The sequence below is a fragment of the Petromyzon marinus genome, chromosome 15, assembly GCF_048934315.1.
Source record: "Petromyzon marinus isolate PM22_M1 ecotype Great Lakes invasive population chromosome 15, UKy_Petmar_22M1.pri1.0, whole genome shotgun sequence".
Classification (NCBI taxonomy): domain Eukaryota; kingdom Metazoa; phylum Chordata; class Hyperoartia; order Petromyzontiformes; family Petromyzontidae; genus Petromyzon; species Petromyzon marinus.
The window spans coordinates 7,632,727-7,655,162 of record NC_133681.1 but is presented as its reverse complement, the minus strand read 5'-3'; the positions used below and the strand labels follow the sequence as shown (position 1 = coordinate 7,655,162).

The 22,436-nt window shown below is 45.0% G+C and overlaps 1 protein-coding gene across 11 annotated transcripts in view; it reads right to left on the bottom strand.

The window, feature by feature from the left end:
- Positions 1-22,436, bottom strand: part of LOC116942633 (KH domain-containing, RNA-binding, signal transduction-associated protein 2-like) — a 55,242-nt gene that overhangs the window by 13,586 nt on the left and 19,220 nt on the right. For 10 of the 11 annotated variants that reach the window (XM_032954781.2, XM_032954782.2, XM_032954772.2 and 7 more), the window contains 2 exons: positions 14,693-14,868; positions 8,830-9,043 (listed from right to left, as the gene is read on the bottom strand). In XM_032954781.2, coding sequence (XP_032810672.2) covers positions 8,830-9,043; positions 14,693-14,868 — 390 coding nt within the window. Of the gene's footprint in view, positions 1-5,679; positions 5,789-8,829; positions 9,044-14,692; positions 14,869-22,436 lie in introns of all 11 variants that reach the window. The other variant, XM_032954783.2, reaches the window with a different exon arrangement.

Here is a 22,436-nt window from a genome sequence, read left to right as displayed (position 1 = left end):
CACAAAGTCCTCACGGCAGTCCTACCGCACCGATTGAGAGGAATTCCACTTGTGAGGTACATGGAAACTGGGAAGAATATCTCACAGTAGCGGATGGGGTGGGGGGATGCTATACTGAAGTGAATTGGCTTGAGTGGTGTGTTATGCACCGGGTATAAATGACCCTTTTAAATATCCCTAGAAAATTCAAGACAGCAGCCATCTGAACAAGGCAACGATCGATCCGACAGGGATTTGTAATTCGGCAGCATTATTATCCCTGGGCTGGCTCGAAATGTGCTGCATACTCAGAGCCGGACGGACCCCGGAACAAGCCTTTACAAAACTTGGTCAACAGACTAACATCCTACATAGAGCGTCATCTGGTCGAGCACCAATTGGGTCGAGGCTCAAAAGAAAGCCGTCCCTTGGTGTGGACCAATCAGTTTCAAGGACAATGCATATATTATCATAGTGTGTTTTTTGTTTGCATTTTGACTGCAGGTATTGTGGTTAATGCAGACATGAATCCTTGTAAAAAGGTTTCAGTTTTCTTGCCAGAAAAAAGGGGAAAACCCCTATTATTAGAGCGTAGGTTATTGAAACAGGATGATAATATGTGTCATTGTCACAGCACTGACCATAACGTCGAACCAATCACATGTATGTATGTTCATCTTATTCACACCATATAGAGCAAACTGTGCTAATTGGAGGTGCGGGGGAAGGACAACAAACTAAACACAAAAAGCAGTTTTAAAGAAATGACTCTTAAATCCAGATTACATCATATGCGAGAATACAGCAGTGAAATATAAAACGATTATGTATTATACTTCAGAATGGACTATAGTGACATGGAATGAACTGGGGAATGTGCTTAATTTTGAGCCAATCTTTCAATGCCTTGTGCACGATGAAGCAGTGCCTTCATATGTCCACAGATTATTGTCAGTGAATAGAAGGCTATCTTAATAATTGTATCATTTTGTATATAATATATCATGACTTATAGTAATTGATCGCTGAAAATGGTGTTCTACAATTAAAGCCACTTTGTTGCAAGCACATATAGTACTTGCCATGTTGTTAGAATTACAGGAAAAACTACTGAAAAATACACGCCAAATTAATACGCGTATAATACCCTCCTTACGGCAAGCGACATGGCAAGCATATATAGCTATATGTGTAATTCCTTTACAATATTAATAATTTTACGTATAAAGCGCTTTCATTGAGGGCCTCAGATTGCTGTACAAGACACAGCAGACACAGCATGGCAAATAACTCACCATAAAATAAACGATAAAATAATTAAATAAACGCTGCTAATCAATTCGCTGAATTATCTATAAGTTTAATAAACGGAAGTGGACAGATCACATTTAAGACGAGCTTTCAAAATGTCTCTATAGACTCAAGACATCCTGATGATGTCCTCATGTCTTGTGGGAGGGCATTCCAGAGTCTCGGGGGTGCTGCACGGCACACAGCTTAGTCACCCATAGACCGAAGCCTCAACCTAGCAACTTAGAGAAGACCTCCATCGACAGATCTTAGAGACCCTGAGGAGACACATGGGTGCAGTTTGTCTCTAAGGTAGGCTGGGGGCAAGGTGGTTATATACTGAATATATTTTATATATTTAGTTTGAGTGATTTGGATACATTTTGATTTAAAGCTTTCGTGACTGCAGGGATTCATATTCTTGTTTCTTTCGGTAAAGTCACGTAGAAGGGAAACAATAAAATAATAAAAAATATAAAACAATAAAATTCTCACGACGTTTCGACTGCAACACAAGCAATCATCATCAGGTGTGAAAACCACAACAAAGAAAATGTTTAAAAAGTGGCGGTTATTTTTAACGTTAGCACCACGGAGAGAGATTTGAAAGTTTGTTCAGATGGACGAGTCCATTTATGTTCGGAAAAGAGGAGGGGGGAGACGAAAAATAATGGATACGGTCTGAAAGCCACCTTAAGCGCGATCAATCAATTAAGACCCGAAATGGTTTATCAAATCCTTCCAATGATTGCTAAGCCAGAATCCATCTTCTCGGTTGAAATTGTCTCTGTGCTTGTATATGTGGATAGCCTCATGAACGAATCTCTCATGGTAGCCAGATGGCTTGCAAAGAACCTCTGTCTTGGAGAAGTCAATGTCATGTGAACCTACTGAATTATAACAGTGATCTGCCATGGCCAAGGTGTTGGTCCTACCGTGTTTCAGGTCTGCTTTGTGTTCACGAATGCGGTCCGAGACATGCCGTTTGGTTTCTCCAATGTAACTACTACCACAGAGGCAACTTAGTTTGTAGACGCCAGGGTACTGTATGTCCGGAATCACATATTTTACAGACGGAACCAGATCACGGATTTTATGTAATGTGTTGAATCGGACCTGGATCTTGTGTTTATTCAAGATTTTGGAGATCTTAACCAATACATACTTCACTTGGAATGGAACTTTCTACAAACAAACTGAGGGCACCCCAATGGGCTCCCCCCTATCTCCGGTTGTAGCCAACATTTTCATGGAGAAATTTGAGACTGACGCCATCCAGACTGCCACTCTGCGCCCAACCTCATGGAAGAGGTACGTGGATGACACTTTTGTCATCTGGCCACATGGCCGGCCTGCTCTAGACCAATTCCTCGACCACATTAATTCCATACATCCAGCCATCAGATTTACCATGGAAGTCAAAAAAGATGGCAAGCTACCTTTTTTGGATGTCCTAATAAAAAAGAGACCTGATGGTTCAATGAGCCACTCTGTCTACAGGTAAGCTACCCATACGGATGCTTACCTGAAACCGGATACCCACCACCATCCATCCCAGAAGAATTCCCTCATCAAGACTCCGGACCATAGAGCCCAATGCATATCCGACCAGGAACATATAGCCAGTGAACTCAAGCACGTACACCGAGCTCTTAAGGCTAATGGTTATTCTGACTACACAATCCGCAAAGCTATCACTCCAACCATGAAGAAGGACCCTCTTGAGGAGCCTTTCAAAACCATCACTTTACCCTACATTGCGGGATCACAAAAAATATCTCCAAAATCTTGAATAAACACAAGATCCAGGTCCGATTCAACACATTACATAAAATCCGTGATCTGGTTCCGTCTGAAAAAGATGTTACTCCGGACATACAGTACCCTGGCGTCTACAAACTAAGTTGCCTCTGTGGTAGTAGTTACATTGGAGAAACCAAACGATATGTCTCAGACCGCATTCGTGAACACAAAGCAGACCTGAAATACGGTAGGACCAACACCTCGGCCGTGGAAGATTACTGTTATAATTCAGTAGGTTCACATGACATTGCCTTCTCCAAGACAGAGGTTCTTTGCAAGCCATCTGGCTACCATGAGAGATTCGTTCATGAGGCTATCCACATATACAAACACAGAGACAATTTCAACCGAAAAGATGGATTCTGGCTTAGCAATCATTGGAAGGATTTGATAAACCATTTCGGGTCTTAATTGATTGATCATGCTTAAGGTGGCTTTCAGACCGTATCCATTCTTTTTCGTCTCCCCCCTCCTCTTTTCCGAACATAGATGGACTCGTCCATCTGAACAAACTGTCAAATCTCTCTCCGTGGTGCTAACGTTAAAAATAACCACCACTTTTTTCAAATTTTCCTGTTGTGGTTTTCACACCTGATTATGATTGCTTGTGTTGCAGTCGAAACGTCGTGAGAATTTTATTGTTTTATATTTTTATTATTTTATTGTTTCCCTTCTACGTGACTTTACCGAAAGAACCAAGAATATGATTTGGTTACCTTTCCTATACGTTGCATGCATATTGTGTTTTCGTATTGCTTGTTGTGGTAACTTCCTGATCTGCCCCTACTGGACATTTGTGAAAAAGAGCTTCAGAGCTCATTGGATTTCTCCAGGATAAATACAGATTCTGGTTCTGGTTCAGAGCTGTGTAGGTTAACAAAAGTATTTTAAACTGAATCCGACGTGAAACTAGAAACCAGGGCAGGGAGGCCAACATGGGCATGATGTGATCTGAAGAAGATTTTTCTAGACAATGCAACAAAGTTAATAACATTCTCACTACACATTTTCAAGAGCACTGATATGAATTTGGAATTGGTTATTCTAAAAAGGTACTCAAGATCTCCAACAATTCTAAAATGCGCTATAAAACCACTGTGCATCTTAACACTGCTGTGTATTTCAAAGTGATTCATGTTTTCTTAAGTGCAACTGACATCCTGGAGGTATGTTCACATACACAAGTGTTGGCCTGCTGTTGCATGTGTGGTTCTTTCCGAGCTCTAAAGTATTGATACTGAATGCAATTATTTTTACAGGGTACGATTTCAAACAACTGGTTATCTGACCACCAGTACTGCTGAGACGGGATTTGAAGCTGACTCACACACAGCACTCAGACGGGGCTTCTGGGTAGCTGCACGGTATATGATCCCACATTAGGCCACTATATAGTGCAATTAATTTTATGATAGATTTTTTTGTAGAAATACAAAACATTACTGAAGCTTTGCAAGCTTATTGGAATAATTTGGCCTGAGGCATTTCATTTTCGTTATATATGCATGAGGTCTTAAAGAAAATCACTTAATCCACCAGAGCACATTTTTAAAATCCAGCAGAGCATTGTCATAGAAAAGGGATTATATTACAGTCTTTTGAAAATTGTATTTATTGAGTTATTCATATTTTAGAATTATATACGTATCAAGCCACTCCTTGATTTTACCGACATCTCTTGAAAATTAACAGTAGCTCATTTTCATTTACAGCTGCAAAGTAACTATAACAACTTTCATTCGAAAAAAATGTTAACATTGCAAGATAATTACATCTTAAAGTGGTGACAGAATCCATAAGTATAAAAACAAACACGCTGGGGTGGAACAAACTAATTAAAATGTGTTGCAGCGATAAAGACTTTCATAGAAGTGAGAGTCTGCATAGAATATTAATAAAAAGTTTCGTCTTCAAACGTGTACATGTAGATGGCCCGTATTTCCCCAGTGTTATGAGCTTATCTTGCAAATAAAAAAAAAATCGTGGTACTTATTTCTATCCAGCACACAACAAAGACACTGACCACCATGTAGTGGTATTGAAGGATAAATAGCACCGTTCGTGAGTACCTACTGAGGCTGACATGGTACAGGGATATGGGGGGGTGGTGTGCCCAACACTGCACTTTCGCTTCCGTGGTCTTCCCAGTGCTGATGTTCATGCACAACGGCGAGTACTTGTTAAAAATCTGACAGCGAGTTGAGACATTGTCACTCATCAAGGATGCGCGAGGCAGGGAATCAAACCGAGGTTGCCGGGATCGTACCCACCGAAGTCCCCTCTGACGTGTGCACGCTCCGATGCAATCTAATGTTCCCAAAATAAAATATATCATGTCAACAAAATTAAGAGTCAAACTGGGAGAGGTATTTAAAATAAGTCACACTTCGCCTCCAAACATGTTTTTTGGTCCCAAAATTTTTACACCAAAACACAACCTGACTACTCTTATCACATTTGCAGCTGTGAACAGAAGCAATGTAAGAAATGTGTTTCACATTTCTTCACTTGCCGCAGTGAATGATATCATACACAGCACATATGTAGTGCCGTATGGTTTTACTTTTATTTAAAACTTAAAAATACATTCCTTTCAGATTGTATTACCAATTTTTTTTCTGAGTTGTCACATCAGAGTTGTGTCCCGAGGCGTGGAAACGTCATTCTGGACTTTCCCCGGTCAATGGAACATCACGTCGTGCCAGGGAATGTGGCCCTGCAAGACGACATAGGAGAAGTAATTCTGCGGTCATTGCAATAGGTCTCCCTGACTGCGACACTGGATAGAGGGTGCTCTTTCACAGTCTTCAAAGCTGACTCCCCACACGTGTCCTCATCCAATTAAATTCATAACCACAAGCTGCGATCGACCAAATCAAGTGAACAAATAAAATTAATTGACTTTTTTTGTGCGCAGTTATCGGTGACTGAGTTGAGACCATCGGCTTGATTCTTTAGAAAAATACCTTCAAATTCATGATAGTGGTTATTTTTTGTGCCTACGTACAACATGAAAGTGGTAATGAGCAGCCGAAGGATATTTACCCACGTAGACTCCCACTCACACGCATTCATGTGTGTATATGTGCCGTCAAAAGTTGGCAGTGTCTTCTTAGTTCAACGAGCTTTGTAGGCATAAATTCCAAATTGCTATAGCAGATAGTTGTCCCACAGGACAACAACTACAGTATTGATTTGGCCTAAAATTGGTGTTTATTTTATTGACTCAGCAGGGATGCTGAGCTGAGTCAACCCAACAGGGATTTGAACTCTGAGCATCATGAACGTGAGAAGGGTGCCCTGTCACACTTCCGCTCGATGTCATAAATGTTCAGTGGATACCCTAGCGAGCACCTTGTTTTAAGCTAGAATATCAATAAGTAAGCACATTTTGAACATATTGTACTTGTGTAGGGGCATAGTGTATTAGCATAGCGCTGGCTGCTGGCAGGAAACCGGATCTGCGGCGTACGGCAGCCCTGACATTAGCAGGCCAGGATATACACCAGAGGGGGATCTAGGGGAAAGGCACAGAAAGGGCACACCAAGAACCCGCGTGTAGGTTCCAGAAAGGGGGCTTGGCCGGGGGCGGAGCGAAGCCATGCTGACAGTATAAGATGGGCCCCTGTAGGGGACCTCGAGGCTGTTGTTGGAGTGGGACCCCTGACGTGCTGCTAAGTATTCGTCACCGTTCTTCTCGTCGTCTTCACCATTCTTCTCGTCATCGTCTTCACCATTCTTCTTGTCATCGTCTCCGTCTTCACCATCTCGGGGTGCCACCAGTCAGGCAGCCTACCAACTGCCCTGACTGAGTAGCGTTGTCGACAATAGACGGACTAATTATTAAGAGTGTTAACCCCGATGGTGCTTGCTAATAAAGAAGTGCCTCCAAGTCTTAACGTCTCCGAGTTAGACACTACACTTGTGCCAATATTACAGCCAACAGAGGCTATGATGAAGGTGCTATATTGCACAGATAGGTATAGCCTGTCAGTAGGGGGTCGATGTTATTACGTGATTTTATCCAATTAAGTAATTCACGAGTATTTTTTTTTATTTGGCAAGGTTGGACCGTGACGCTGGCACACATAACCTACACTATTTTTTTCAAATAACATCACGGGATCTTGAACATCCACTGTCCACCAGACTACACGGATTTTTGTTCAACACATCCATAGAATAACCAGGGCAGCTGCAGGGCTCGAATCTCTGTAGCAACGTGACTATCGCCACACAACACCGCCTTTTCTCTCTCTCCCTCCAGTGCTAACTCTGACTCACTGTTGCACTCGGTATTCATTTAGACTGCAATAATGTAAGAAAGGCCCAGGCCAGGCTCAGGTGCCAATTGCCGGTGGTGATGTGAACACCAAAATATCTAAAACTGGGTGACCAGGATCATAGAGTGAAAGGTCTTAATCACTGTGCCTTCTACTTTGCAGTGCATGTGAATTCAGGAGGTAGCAAATCCACTCTCTGCCACATTCCATTTTTCATAGTGTACACTCTGGCAAATAAACACGGCAAAAAACATCCAAACCTCCGACATACTTGCCCAGTCGATGTGTAATTTATAATGGCCGGCACAAGCTGTGCATTACTCTGTGCATTGTCCAGAAGGCTCATGTCTTTCCACGCTCCACAACTAACTTCACCTCAACCACCCGATGTGATGGCAAGGCTTTGCCTCATGTGCCACCCTGAGGATTATGGTGCACGTATGTAACGCACAAACTTGGAGACATGGCCATAATCAGACTCTTGAGAGTGTGTGGCTAGTAAACTCCATCAAGATAGCACAAGCTTCATTAAGCGACAGTAATTACAACTAGCTTCATCAGGTGACAGCTGTCGCCTGATGAAGCTAGTTGTAATTACTGGCAAAACGCCGTACTCAGTTTGTAAATGTTGTGGCTTGGCTCTCCAACACACCGGTGTGCTGTACTAGTGACGAATTGGTATGTTCTGTTTACGTGACAACCCTTACTAGTTGGCTGTGTCGCCACATTTATATATTTACACGATCTAACCCAAAATCTCTATTATGGATGATTGAGGCATCGTTCAATGATTGGGTATTTTATTTCTAGGTTAACATTTCGTAAATAGTTACGCTAATTATGTTGCATCTGCCGGATGCTGCTGCTTTGATTAATTACGGTTATGTCACCTGGTCGAGGAGCTTTCCCTTTGTGTCACACGGTTTAAGCAGTGTTTATTGTTTCACATGAAACCTCTTGCACTTTATCCTCATCACCTAAAAAAACGGGTTGATTCCTGGTAGTGGGAGAAATAAATCCACGCTGTCACCTACAACTTGGTAGTTGCGTTCCTGTAAAATACCGCGCTATGGAAACATCGCTCTATAATATATAATAATGGGTAAAGCACAGTCCGTGATGACACATGAGATGTGTATGCAGGCTGAACAAAGACTGAGGCATGTGGGTAGTATCCATAAGCATCCAAAAGCATCCCGCCTCATGCGGCGCTACACCGAGGCAGCCGTAAAACTGCTTATTCCTACTTGCGTGACGTAGTTCCTTTCACTCAATCGCGTTATATATATCCAATTCGCATCCGCGTTATAAAATATGCGTTCCCCAATAAATTCATGGCGTTCTATCCAATTCGCGTTATGCAAACAACAACACGCAGCGTTACAGGAGAACAAACAGACTGTGTAAGGTTTCGTAGCGGGAGCCATGAAGGAGCAATGGCATTAAACGGAGCCCAAGGATTGTAAGCACTCACGTAGTCCTCCTCGTAGGCCTCCTCAGCCAACGGGGGCGGCGGTGGAGGTGGCGGCGGAGGCGGCGGCGCCGCTCGGTACGCGGCCACTGGCCGCATTCGTTGAGGTGCCGGGACTCCCCTGCCGGCAGGGAGAGGGGGTGCCAGTGCCCGGGCCAGGGCGAGGCCCCGCGGGGCGGCCATTCTCTGGGGAACCGCTGAATGTAGCCCGCGGCCGCTTTGAAAAGAAACGATCATAAGAAATGAGACGTGGAGAACAAAACGCACTTGCGCAGCTATGAGTGTTCCCTTGCGCACTATGGTGGAGTTCATCAAACCACTGAAAATGGACAACAGAAAATGCTATTAAAAAAAAGTTCGACATCCATCAATTGTATTAGTCTGAGTTATTTAATGTTTATTTTCTAAGGTTTTTTTTTTTACAGCCGTCTGTCAGTCCAAGCTGAATGACGGCCTCCAAACACCCACAGACCGATTTGGTCAGGGGGATTGTGTAACCGCATTTTTCCCACATGAGTCCGTGTTGTGGGCTGGTAAATGAGGAGGCACAAGAGTGTTTCAGTCATCACTCGCCATTGTTGTTAACCACAGCTGGACTTGGTGACATTTTTCATACTAGTCAAATTCTCAAATGAAGCCCTCCATCAAGGATGTTTACAGTACAGTGCACGGACCACCATGCCACAGCTGCAACCCTTTTCATTTGCTTACTCTACAAGACTGTTTAATAAGCTGCTTGCATTTATTATGTTTCCTCAGCAAAATATTACTATCCCTAGACTCCTGGATGATTATATATTTTAAAAAACGTCGATGAAAAAAAGTAAATGTAGTGGGATTACTCTCCAACACACCGGTGTGCTGAACTAGTAACTAATTAGCATATTTTGTTTACATGATAAATCTTACTAATTGGCTGTATCGGGTGGTGGTAGGTTTAGCGACACATTTATATTTACACGATCTAACCCCAAAAACCTCTATTACGGAAAAAAATATAACTTGTCATACAGCAGATCACTGTCGTAGAAGTCAGTGTGGAAAGACTTGGTATTATTACATGGCTAGGGCAGAACTTAAAATACTATGAATGTTACGTCTGTGTCCCTGCAGTATGTAATCTTGCCGATAAAATCCTGAAGACCCTGCTCTATATCCCAGCCCCATGCCCTTCACCACGAGACGCTTCAGCACGCTTCTGAACACATTCGTCCTTGCTGTAAAGTGTCAGAGTTGCAGTTGGCTTTAAAAGCTTTCCACAAAAGCCCAATTGCATTATAATGGTAACACTACCTCTGTAAATTCAGCAAGTCAAATAGGCGCCAGTGAAATACACAGACCACTTTCTTCTTCCGGGGGTAACGTGTGAGTTTATCCCCTTGTATGCTCACCTAATTACTGGCCTGAAAGAGTAGGATTAATTATTTGAAGAAATGAAAAGTTGGCCACGTGGATATTCATAAGGAAACATTTGTGTAAATACAATTACATAACATGACACAAAGAGGCAGGCTTCCTGCTTTAGATATCTAAAATACGATTCAATCATGAACAGATCTGAAATCATATGAATCGGCCACTTTGTCAAATACATAAATGAAAATCTACTGTACATTGGGGTTAGTGACTGCATTACCCACATTTATGTATGTTCACATTTGAATATCGAGATGCTGATTCTGAGTAGAATAAACTATAGAGTATTTCCCCTGCATGGATATACATAATCCAAAATATTTCAAATTTTTCTAAATACATTTTTTCTGACTGTTGATATGAAAGTTTTATGTCCACTTTCCGTTTTTTTTTTACATTTCACGTGAGTTGAATGTTGTAGTTAAAACTCCTTAATCTTACACCGCACTCTTACCTGGGAACACTGAGTTAGCTAAATTCAAATGGATCATGGGCTTTAGAATTATTTCATTTTAAACTTGGAAGTTGAACTCTTCCCATTATATATTGACTCAATGTTCTTTTTGGAAATGTAAATATATACAGTGAGGGAAAAATATTTGATCCCCTGCTGATTTTGTACATTTGCCCACTGGCAAAGAAATTATCAGTCTATAATTTTAATGGTAGGTTTATTTGAACAGTGAGAGACAGAATAACAACAACAATCCAGAAAAACGCATGTCAAAATGTTATAAATCGATTTGCATTTTAATGAGGGAAATACGTATTTGACCCCGTCTCAATCAGAAAGATTTCTGCCTCCCAGGTGTCTTTTATATAGGTAACGAGCTGAGATTAGGAGCACACTCTTAAAGGGAGTGCTCCTAATCTCAGCTTGTTACCTGTATAAAAGACACCTGTCCACAGAAGCAATCAATCAATCAGATTCCAAACTCTCCACCATGGCCAAGACCAAAGAGCTCTCCAAGGATGTCAGGGAGAATATTGTAGACCTACACAAGGCTGGAATGGGCTACAAGACCATTGCCAAGTAGCTTGGTGAGAAGGTGACAACAGTTGGTGTGATTATTCGCAAATGGAAGAAACACAAAAGAACTGTCAATCTCCCTCGGCCTGGGGCTCCATGCAAGATCTCACCTCGTGAAGTTGCAATGATCATGAGAACGGTGAGGAATCAGCCCAGAACTACACGGGAGGATCTTGTCAATGATCTCAAGGCAGCTGGGACCATAGTCACCAACAAAACAATTGATAACACACTACGCCGTGAAGGACTGAAATCCTGCAGCGCTCGTAAGGTCCCCTTGCTCAAGAAAGCACATATACATGCCCGTCTGAAGTTTGCGAATGAACATCTGAATGATTCAGAGGACAAACTGGGTGAAAGTGTTGTGGTCAGATGAGACCAAAATGGAGCTCTATGGCATCAACTCAACTCGCCGTGTTTGGAGGAGGAGGAATGCTGCCTATGACCCCAAGAACACCATCCCCACCGTCAAACATGGAGGTGGAAACATTATGCTTTGGGGGTGTTTTTCTGCTCAGGGGACAGGACAACTTCACCGCATCAAAGGGACGATGGACGGGGCCATGTACCGTCAAATCTTGGGTGAGAACCTCCTTCCCTCAACCAGGGCATTGAAAATGGGTCGTGGATGGGTATTCCAACATGACAATGACTCAAAACACACGACCAAGGCAACAAAGGAGTGGCTCAAAAAGAAGCACATTAAGGTCCTGGAGTGGCCTAGCCAGTCTCTAGACCTTAATCCCATAGAAAATCTGTAGAGGGAGCTGAAGGTTCGAATTGCCAAACGTCAGCCTCGAAACCTTAATTACTTGGAGATCTGCAAAGAGGAGTGGGACAAAATCCCTCCTGAGATGTGTGCAAACCTGGTGGCCAACTAAAAAGAAACGTCTGACCTCTATGATTGCCAACAAGGGTGTTGCCACCAAGTACTAAGTCATGTTTTACAGAGGGGTCAAATACTTATTTCCCTCATTAAAATGCAAATCAATTTATAACATTTTTGACATGCGTTTTTCTGGATTTTTTTGTTATTCTGTCTCTCACTGTTCAAATAAACCTACCATTAAAATTATAGATTGATCATTTCTTTGTCAGTAGGCAAACGTACAAAATCAGCAGGGGATCAAATACTTTTTTTCCCTCACTGTAGATATATCGACATATATGAACAATTAATCGATGGAGAGAAAATGAAATGCATATTGCCAATTATGTAGCGCATTGACAATTCGATTTGGAGCACGTGACCACGAATAAGCAAAACTAGACTGGCGCTGGTGTACGGTGAAAATATTTGCTTCTCATAATCCCCCCTGCGCATTTGTGGAAGGTGACCTTTCACAACATGGATGCGCTGCAGCACTGCCCACCGTGTGAGCATCAGCCAAAGTGCAAAAATTGGAAATGGGAGCCCAATGTGCAGCCTAAGCCCACCGTGCAGTATGAACCAAGATCAAGCCCAGCAAGCAGGACTTCCTCACCTTCAGCGTCTGCAAGGTTGAGAACTTGTCTCAAAAAGGTCAGCCTTCCCGGCAACTACCATTAAGACAGGGCTACATGCAATGTGAAATGAAACGCAGCATCGCCGCATCGACCTGCGGCATCGCTTCCACAGTGGCTAAGCAGGCTCGGGGCCTGGTTAATAGTTGGACGGGTAGTTGCCGGGTAAAAGGCAGTTATATTGGACACAGACCGTTCAGTGGGGAATGTAGTCCCTTTGAGCTAGCGATCAACTCACGTTCCAGCACGGTGCCCAGGTGGTATCGTGCTCAATTGAGGTGCCAACTTTCAGAATGTAAAATTTAAGTCCTGCTCAACCCGTGGGCATTCAAGAACCCGTGGTGCGTTTTGCGAAGCGAAGCGAAGCTTCATTCTCATAATATCCCGGTCAAATGACCTCTGCCGTAAGATCTCTGACTTGGTAACATTTTTCATTCTTCACCAATTCTCAAATAAAGCCCTCCATCGAGTCTGCCTGTTAACATCCAATCCAAGTGTCCTGTGTGAAAACCTAAAAAATAAAATAATGTAACAATTTGAAATTTCCAATTTTAAGAGCCTCGCTGAATCTCCTAACACGTATTACGAGCCTCATGCTTGGCCTGGAAGTCCAATTCCTTCCAAAATATGTGCGCGTGTGTGAGAGAAACCACAAATTCCTAGAAAAAGTCCACAACTACAAGAGAGAAAAAACAATGAAGCTGCACAGAAACATACTCGCTGTCCTGCCCTGGTAGGTTTGTTATTGCCCAGAATGTGAATGTGTTGCACACCACTTCATCTTGGCATGAGACCATGGATTCAATCGTTACGTGATCCACTAACAACTACCTCCAAGACACCGGATTGAGAGCGTGCCTCAACCGCACCCCATTTTGATTTATGTAAAATATTAATGGCAGTGACGGCGGTGATTTTAGATCTTGTGGATGGCGCAGTCAACGTACTCCATTTAACAATGTCGACGTGTAGCAATTGTTATTTTGTCACAATGCTGCATGGCATACACGTGCACTAACAAGGTGACACAGATGCATTGGGTGAAATCAAACAGTAGGCAAACCGAAAATAATCAATTAACTAATGGACTATATCCTAGCATTACCGGCATAGCTAATTGCACAGGAAATGTGTTTGGTAGGCATTGCCTTCCTATGCATTGACATTCACAGTGAGCACATGTGTGCAATTGTGGTTATCACTTTCATGCATCAGCGTGCAATTTGCTAAGGGCCTATCTACTGTGCTCCTATATCTCAGCATTCTATGCAATGGCATGTAAAACGGACAGCCAATCTTTCTAGGTCGCAGGTCACCATCTTTCCACGGGGGTGAGACGAATGTCATCAATTACAAAAGAATCCTGTCCCACAGACACTGCTAAGAATGACCTAGCATCAGCTAAAAGGTCCCTCCTGTTTTCAGGTCTTCCTTTGGCAAAGAGACAATGGCTTCTACCCTCCGGTTGTCTGAATGCACAGCTGCATTAATTCAATGCATAGCAGCATAGTCTGCTTAGGTTAATCCAGTTTTACTACTGTATTTTCAATTTCACACCATCAAGAGTGTTAATTGTATTGTATACCATTGACTAATAACTTACCTGCAAATGAAACATACATACGCACGTATACATTTATATATGCAATTTAACGACAGTATAAAGAGTATTAATAGGTGCATGCTTTGTTTGACAATGACACCGCCTGAGGATTCAATGTGTACCAGTTGTCTCCATTCACACACAATTGATATGAGAGAAAAAAAAAGGCATGACACACACTTGCTGGTGGAGAGAAACGGAAGAAGTGGGAAAAGCCAGTGGAGAGGAGACAAGTGAAGCCTGGGATTTAGGGCAGCACTGCCCTAGTATCTATGTCAACCGTGGAAGCTCAATTATCCGTGCACACTCGGTACCTGGCAAGGGCATGCTGCAGCGATGGGAGCGGACGGATGGGAGGCAGAGGCACTGGGGCATGGCCCCTGGCGTGGCCGCCTCTCCCGTGGACCCCAATCCCCACCTCAGCATCGTCCTCTCCTTTGAGGAAGCTGAGTTCACGGAGCTGTTGCTGTCTGATCTCGTCATTGTAGTCCTGTGGAGGCCACGAAGACAGCATTGTATATTTTTTACTGTATTTATATAGATAATTGAAATATACATTTAAATATGTAATACATCGGCCAATAGTCATATATGTTATATATGTATTATTGATATATATATTATTACGTATTTATATATAATTATCACAGCGGCCAGTAGTAATGGATAAGGAATAAATGCATTGAATTGAGCAAGGCTATACGAGCTTGGGAAAAAAGATGAGGGAAATAAATTCCAAAATCGAGCAGGCTATTGTTTGTAAAAATGGTTACGATTGTATAACCATTTAATATACATGTAATGTTGGCGTCCATTTAATCAAGTAACTAAATTAGAATGTGGTCACTTTTTATTCACACAAAATAAATTCGTAGTTCAGTGCTCTAATTTAAAATATATATATACTACACACAACACTTTGTTTTTGCAGTGTCAGCCATTTCCTTAGAGTGGGAAAAATACATTATCAGGAAATTAAATTCATGCTGAGAAAGAGAAATGCTGCCTGGTTAGCTATACAGCCATTAGGTTTTTTTTCAAAACTGCATATACACAATTATATCAAGTTTTATTACTTTATATGTTTTCATAATTTCACATAGTTTATTAAGTTGTTTTTCATTTCAAAATAATGTCCGATAGTGGAATGTGGCCCATTGTTGCTTTTAACTTAAAAAAAATGCAGCGTAGCAGCATTGCTCAAAGACGAGCGGGCTAAATCTCAAGATAGCCTTCAGGCATGTCAGTCTTTAACATGATGTGCAGCATCAGTCATCAGCCTGACTTGTTAACCTCACTCTCGTTTTGCGGTCTGCATGCACTTAAAAATATATATAATTATTTGTTAATGTGGAAATATATCACCAAGTAGCACAGCTGATCTTTTTGTGATGTTTCGACAACACCTTGGTCGTTAATCATTTTGTTCCTTTGGGAATTTGGAGCACCCAAAATAAATCCCACGCATAAGGTGGACAACACTGAAACCTTCGCAAGTTTTTCAGAAAACACACGGTCTTTGCTATGAGTGTGTCGCTGTATGGGTGTGATGCAGGGATCATCTCTACGCGATGTACCAACCCTGCCTCATTTACCAGATACATCACAACGTAATCAAGGCTGATGGCAGTGATGCCATCACCCTTCAGCCCGGCCTCCTTCCATCTGTTAAATTTCACAGCTGTCACACAGTTGACACCTGGCCTGAAATTTTGTGCACTTCACACCACTTTTCTATTTGTCAGTGACGGGTTTGCGGCTTATTACGGCCTGGTCCCACTGCAAGGGGATTAATGCCACCCCGCCTTAAATGGCGGGTGAGCGGGCAGCGTGAGCACGGCCAAGGCACAGGTGGGTGGCAGAGGAGTGGGTGCTGTGAGTGCCTGCAGCGTTTTGCGTGTGTAATGACTTGACACACTTCTTTTGAGATGGTACTTTATTTAAGACACGTTCACTTGACATCAGGCGGAGATCCCACTGCAATAGCCCAGAGTCTCCCGCGCATCTCCCTTATATTTCAACCGAGGCCACGCCCCCCTTCTCGATCATTCTCGCCGACTCTGGACGCTCGCTCTACCGGCAGACTCTACCGTCCTCTTCCGTCACCTGACCATGCTACCTTCTCGAACATTCCTGTAGCCACCAGTACCTTCGCACTCACAACTTATACCCCTGTCATTACCTCCCGTGGCCGCTAGTGCATTCGTACTGTAGGCTGACTTCCCTATCATTACCTCCCATGGCCACTAGTCCCCTCACACAGCATGCAGGTTCTATTGTCATTACAACCCCCCCCCCCTTCTAATACCAAGACTTAAAAAAGACAAACATATTAGGGCAGAATGAAAAGCCACAGCCGCATGGAAAATAACCCGTCACTCGACCACAGAAACCAACAACAACACAACATGATGACTGAGTGGTGCAAGCCACCCCACGCGAACAACAGCAACCGCACCGGGGTACACACAAAAAAAAAACAGTTGGCCTTGGGAGTTGACAGTCCGCCTCGTGGCTTGGAGAGCCGCAATCGCAGCCGCTAAGCTCTTGACTGGGCCCCTGATGCCGGTCCATCGCACGTGGCCGAGTCCTGTGGACCTCTGAGAATCAGAGGGTCGCATTCTGTGGGCGGCACAACACATTTCCCGGGCTGCACAACCATCCCGGACGACTACCCTGGCATGTCAGACACACCAGACCTTGGCCACTCTGGACATGGAGATGAGATGTCTGGGCGGGGACGGACATATGGTTTGAGACGCGATGGTGGACAATCCAACGGTGACACCCCACCTATACTCTCATGCACAAAAACCGATTCACTTCCACAATCTCGACCGGTCTCCACTACGGTTGTGCTACTTAGGTGATATCCGCAGCGGCACATACGTAAAACGCAGCCACGCTCTGTCACCGACACTCGCCCGGACGCAATCTGCCACGGCACGGTTATGTCCCGCATTTATTTCTTCGAAGCCGCACCCAGTTAAACTGTATGGGGACCCGTGCTCCCACTCGCACATCAGAGAAGGAAAAATATATAAACTAGCACTCGACAACGCGCCCAACAAATCGTCCACATGCTTACACGGCATGCATCAGCCACCACCTGTTTGCATGTTCCTTCTCCACCAGACTCATCCGATATGAGTTCTGGCGAACAGCGCTGTGTCTCCCGTATCAATATGGTGCAGCAATAGAGAAGTACGACCGATGTCGCACTTGCTTTTACTGAAAACATCTGAAATTGCAGCAACAATGACTTCAATTTGGCCCGTTGTGCCTTAGGCAAATCATGATTGCCGTTACAAGGGCTTCCACCCACGTTTCATCTGACCCAGCTCTCTCCCCCATCGCTTCCGCGATATCTGTTGCCACTGCCCCGCAACACGCGGGCTCTCACCTCCATCGCTTCTGCGATATCTATCGCCACTGCCTCGCAACACGTGGGCTCACATGGGCTAATACAGTAAGCCGCTGGAACCACACCTGTCCTTCCACCCACATTCAACACTTGCAGGAGTGGCTCTTGGCCCGCTCTTAGGATCATCTGTGCACCCGCCAGCGTAAGCTCACGGGCCACACTGTTGGACGGCATCAGGAGAACCACCGCATCTGGGTCGGCCGAATGTAACTGCTGCGGTACCGCGAGGGAACCAACATCTGTTTTCCCGGCGGGATCTCTACCGACCCCCTCACCAAGACCTGAATCCTGACGTTGCACCCGCCTCCCTTCCAATAAGATCCCAAAAAAATAACTGCTGCCCCGACAACATCTCGTTACACATCTGATCCGTCAATTTCCGAGGGCATTCGATTCGAAAAGTCGGTGTCCAACAAGCATGGGATACCCCGCGTTTATGAAATCACAACAGGACCTGTCACCGCAATCCCCCCAATCCTTCGAAACCTGTCACTCACCCGTGACCGACACAACCAAAACAACCGACGAAGGATGCAAGGTGATAATGGGGCCCGGGGGACACAACTGCCTAGATGTGTGAGGTGACGTTTCGGGCCAGAGGTCTGTGGTGTCGCGACTTATCTGCCGCCGTTATGGAGTGGCCGCTGGTGGGAAGACAGATGCTGACGACGCCGCTGTGCAGGCGTCGCTCTGACATCCCGGCATGATGTGCCCCGGCCGACCGCACCTGAAGCAGGCGATGGCAGGCCCTCGCTGCGGAGCAGTCACCTCCCCCCTTGGTCTCCAACCTTGAGGCCATAGAAAAGTCTTCCCCCGGCGTCGAGCCCACCCGTGTACCTCCACCGTCACCTCCTCCCCCAACTCCGGACCCTCCTTCATTGACGTCCCCGCACTCCCTGCTGACCTTACTGTCGAGGCCGACATCAGATCACCCGACCATGCCACCACACAAGGCCGCCGGTTCATCCCATCATGCCTCCCACCGCTTTTGCTGCACTAACTTCCTCCGTGTATTCGATGGGGGATTGAACACGGCCGCCATTTCACCATACGCCTTTTGTAGCATAGCCCTTCGCTCCTCCGGCACAGCTTGGAACACTGCAAGGGCGTCGTCGTCAAGGGCGGTAGGCAGGGCTCTCAGTGCTTCCTCTTCTGACCATCCGTTGGCTTGATACGCTGCCTCCAACCTTCGGGTGAAGGTGCACCAGTTGCCTCCCGCTGCTACAAATTATTTTACGGGCGTCATCCACCGCGGCCGGTCAGTTGCTCTTACCCGTGCCGCCAGAACTGCAGCCGCCTCGGCCACCATTTTGCCAACTCACGAAATGGCGGCCATCGGTTGAGCGGTTTCCAACGCGGGGACTCCAACCGAGCTCTCCGCCACTCCTCTTGCCGCTGCCGCAGCAAGCTGCATGGTGAGCTGTCGGCCGGCCCCCTCTCTCCTCATTACCGCCGCCCCTCCCTCTTCACCGGGAGGGTTTTTCACCCCCGCCACCCGGTGCTTGCTGCATGGGGGTCTCCTCCCCGTCCGAAGTCGTCGTCAGTGAGTTCTCCTTGCGACCATGCCACGTCATGATGACACCCCACTTCTGACCCACAGTTGTAAAGATGACTTGACACACTTCTCTTGAGATGGCACTTTATTGAAGACATATTCATTTGACATCAGGTGGAGATCTCACTGCAACAGCCCGAGTCTCCCACTCATCTCCCTTATATACCAACCGAGTCCACGTCCCCCTTCTCGATCATTCTCACTGACTCTGGACGCTCGCTCTAACGACAGACTTTACCGTCCTCTTCCGTCATCTGACCAGGCTCCCGTCTCGAACATTCCCGTAGCCACCAGTCCCTTCGCCCTCACAACTGATACCCCTGTCATTACCTCCCGTGGCCACTAGTCCCCTCACACCGCATGCAGGCTCTATTGTCATTACAACAGTGCATGCTTCTCAAGCCATTCCTCCCACCGCTGCATAGAAAAGTCCTTCCAGGATCACTGCGGAAAGAAGGGGGCAGCTAGGGCGTACATAAACTATTCCCATCAGAGGCATGGTCTGCCAAATTCCTGGCATGTCTGCGACTTGCAGCTCAAATGCACACATGTGCATACCCTCATACACACACACGTTGAGACGGAGCCCGTAGATAATTATGTAAACACTTGCATAATACAAACATATACGACAACAGCAGCCGCCATTCACCACCAAGTGGCGGTGACGTCATGACGGCGCATGTGCCAGGGGAGGTGGACTCCGAGACCACGTGACATTTCGAAGGTTCGCTGACAGACCCAGGTGCTACGGGTTGACTGACTGAAATAATTCATAGATGCACCACCTGCGCCCCCCACTGTGAAAACTTGCTGCATTTTAGATTCCCAGTTGCTCTGCTCATTGTTGTGAGCTTGGCTCCTGTACCCTCCATTGCTGTTAGAGGGCAATTACCTCCAACTGCCTAGTAGAATCCTTCACATGCCTCTTCTATAGAGGTCGATCTTGACATCCCTGGTACCAGTCTTCGGCAAGTTCACTTAGCTGCACATCCTCCTGTACCGCATCAGTCCATCTATTTTTAAGCCCGTGCAGTGCCCGTTTTCCCCCCTATATCTGGCCAAACAGAATCAGCTTGGGCATGCGAGTGCTGGGCATGCAGGTTACGTGACCCAACCAATGCAGCCTTGCCTGCCAGAGGAGCTTACTGATGGGAATGTGTCCAGATCTTTCAAGCATGTGTGAGCTCACACAATCTAGCCTGGTTAAACCCAGGATGGATCATAGGCAGGCAAGCCTGATATTTATAACCCGGCGCAGATGTTCCATTTGAGGGGCCCACGTTTCGCAAGCATAGAGGAGGGAGGGCATGACTGTGGCCGAGAAGACCCGAAGCTTCATGTGCAGCGAGAAACCAGCTAACCTACAAAGCCAATGAAAAGATAATGCTGCCAGACTGATTCAGAGTGAGAAAATCTGCTTTCAATCGGGAGCTGGTCATAAGCAGTGTCCAGGTATAGAAAACTCTCCACTCTCTCCACAACTGCCCCAATGGGGAGTTCAGGGGTTGGAGTGTTTGATGGCACAAAAATTCAGGCAGGTGCTTAGTTTGGGTGGGGCTGATGGTAAGGCCCCACCACGTCTTAGTGGCACGCTCCAGGTGTAGCAGCGGTGCCTCCCACTCATTCTCTGAGCGAGCAGCAATCACCAGATCATCAGCATACATACCACGGTTGACCAATATGGAGCCAGAGTACATTGCTGTCACACCCCAACGTTAACAGGGAAGGGCTCTGACTCCTGGCCACGTAGAATTACCCAGAACTGCCCACCATCATGAAGACCCTTAATGATTGTGAGCAAAAAGTCAGGAACTCTGAAAGCACGAAGAACAGCTGAGTCCTGGCCGATTGATGGTATCATATACACGCATACACATATGCACATGCAAACAATTATACACCAAATACAAAGACAAAACAAAAGGGGCCCCCATATAGTCTAAACAGATTGTTAAGGCAAGTGCTGTTAGCGAGCACCTATAAAGGCCAGCACAGCACACAAGGGGGTGGGTGGCCAGCACCATGCCTGGCCACCTTTGTCTCTCGAGTGGTGATGTTTACACATTGCACCAGAAACTATTATTATGGCCGAGTCGACCTAGAGGAGACCCAGGACTGGTTCAGATAATCATCATTGGTGTTGGTCATGACGGGGAAGTCGAACTCGGACTGCCGGATTTGGAGTGCAGCAAGATAACCACTGCGGCGCCACCACTCTCCGTGTGTATCTATGCACTGTACACATGTACTGTATTCACACATTTGCACACATATACACGCTGGTAGGCGGGCATGAGGAGCACATGGATCAAAGAAGAATAAAAAAAATCAGAAACATCACATTGACTGCTGAGAACACTAAGTGGACCTGGGCAGGACACATTACGAGAAAAGATAATGGCCGATAGATGAGACTGGTGAGAGAATGGCAGCCAAAGGGGACTATGTGACTGAAAGGAAAAATGATGGCAAAAGTTAATTTGCTGACATGAGATGGATCATGGCATCGCAGGACATGAGGAGTTCTTCATCCAGCAGTGGATAAACAGTGGCTGATAATCATGATTATAATTATTATACTGACATTGTCTATTTCATTGTTAGTATAATTCCTTATTTTCTATATGAAAAATTAATATTCCCTTTGATCTATAATGTTTATGAAATTATCACAGCAAACCAGCGTGTTTGAGGAGTGCCATATTAATGGCCCTATTTTGCACAAAAAATAAAATTTAATCACGGTTTTTTTCCACGCAATTATATTCCAATTATGTTATCAGAGTCACGAGATGAAACATTTTCATATTCAAAACCAGTGCACCACCCCATGATACAGAGGATCAAAAACACATTCGTCAACAACAACTTATAATAGGTGACATTATGAGCAATGGCCCATCTTCATAGCAGACAGATCTCTCTTTATTTAGGTCAGTTATATTTACAAATATGTTGAAATTTTTATTTATTAATTCTGCTTATGCAGCAATGTGTTATTTCACGCAAAAAAAACGTGTTAACTATGTTAGGCAATGGCTTTTATAAGGAAAAGCGACAAAACTGCTGCTGACAT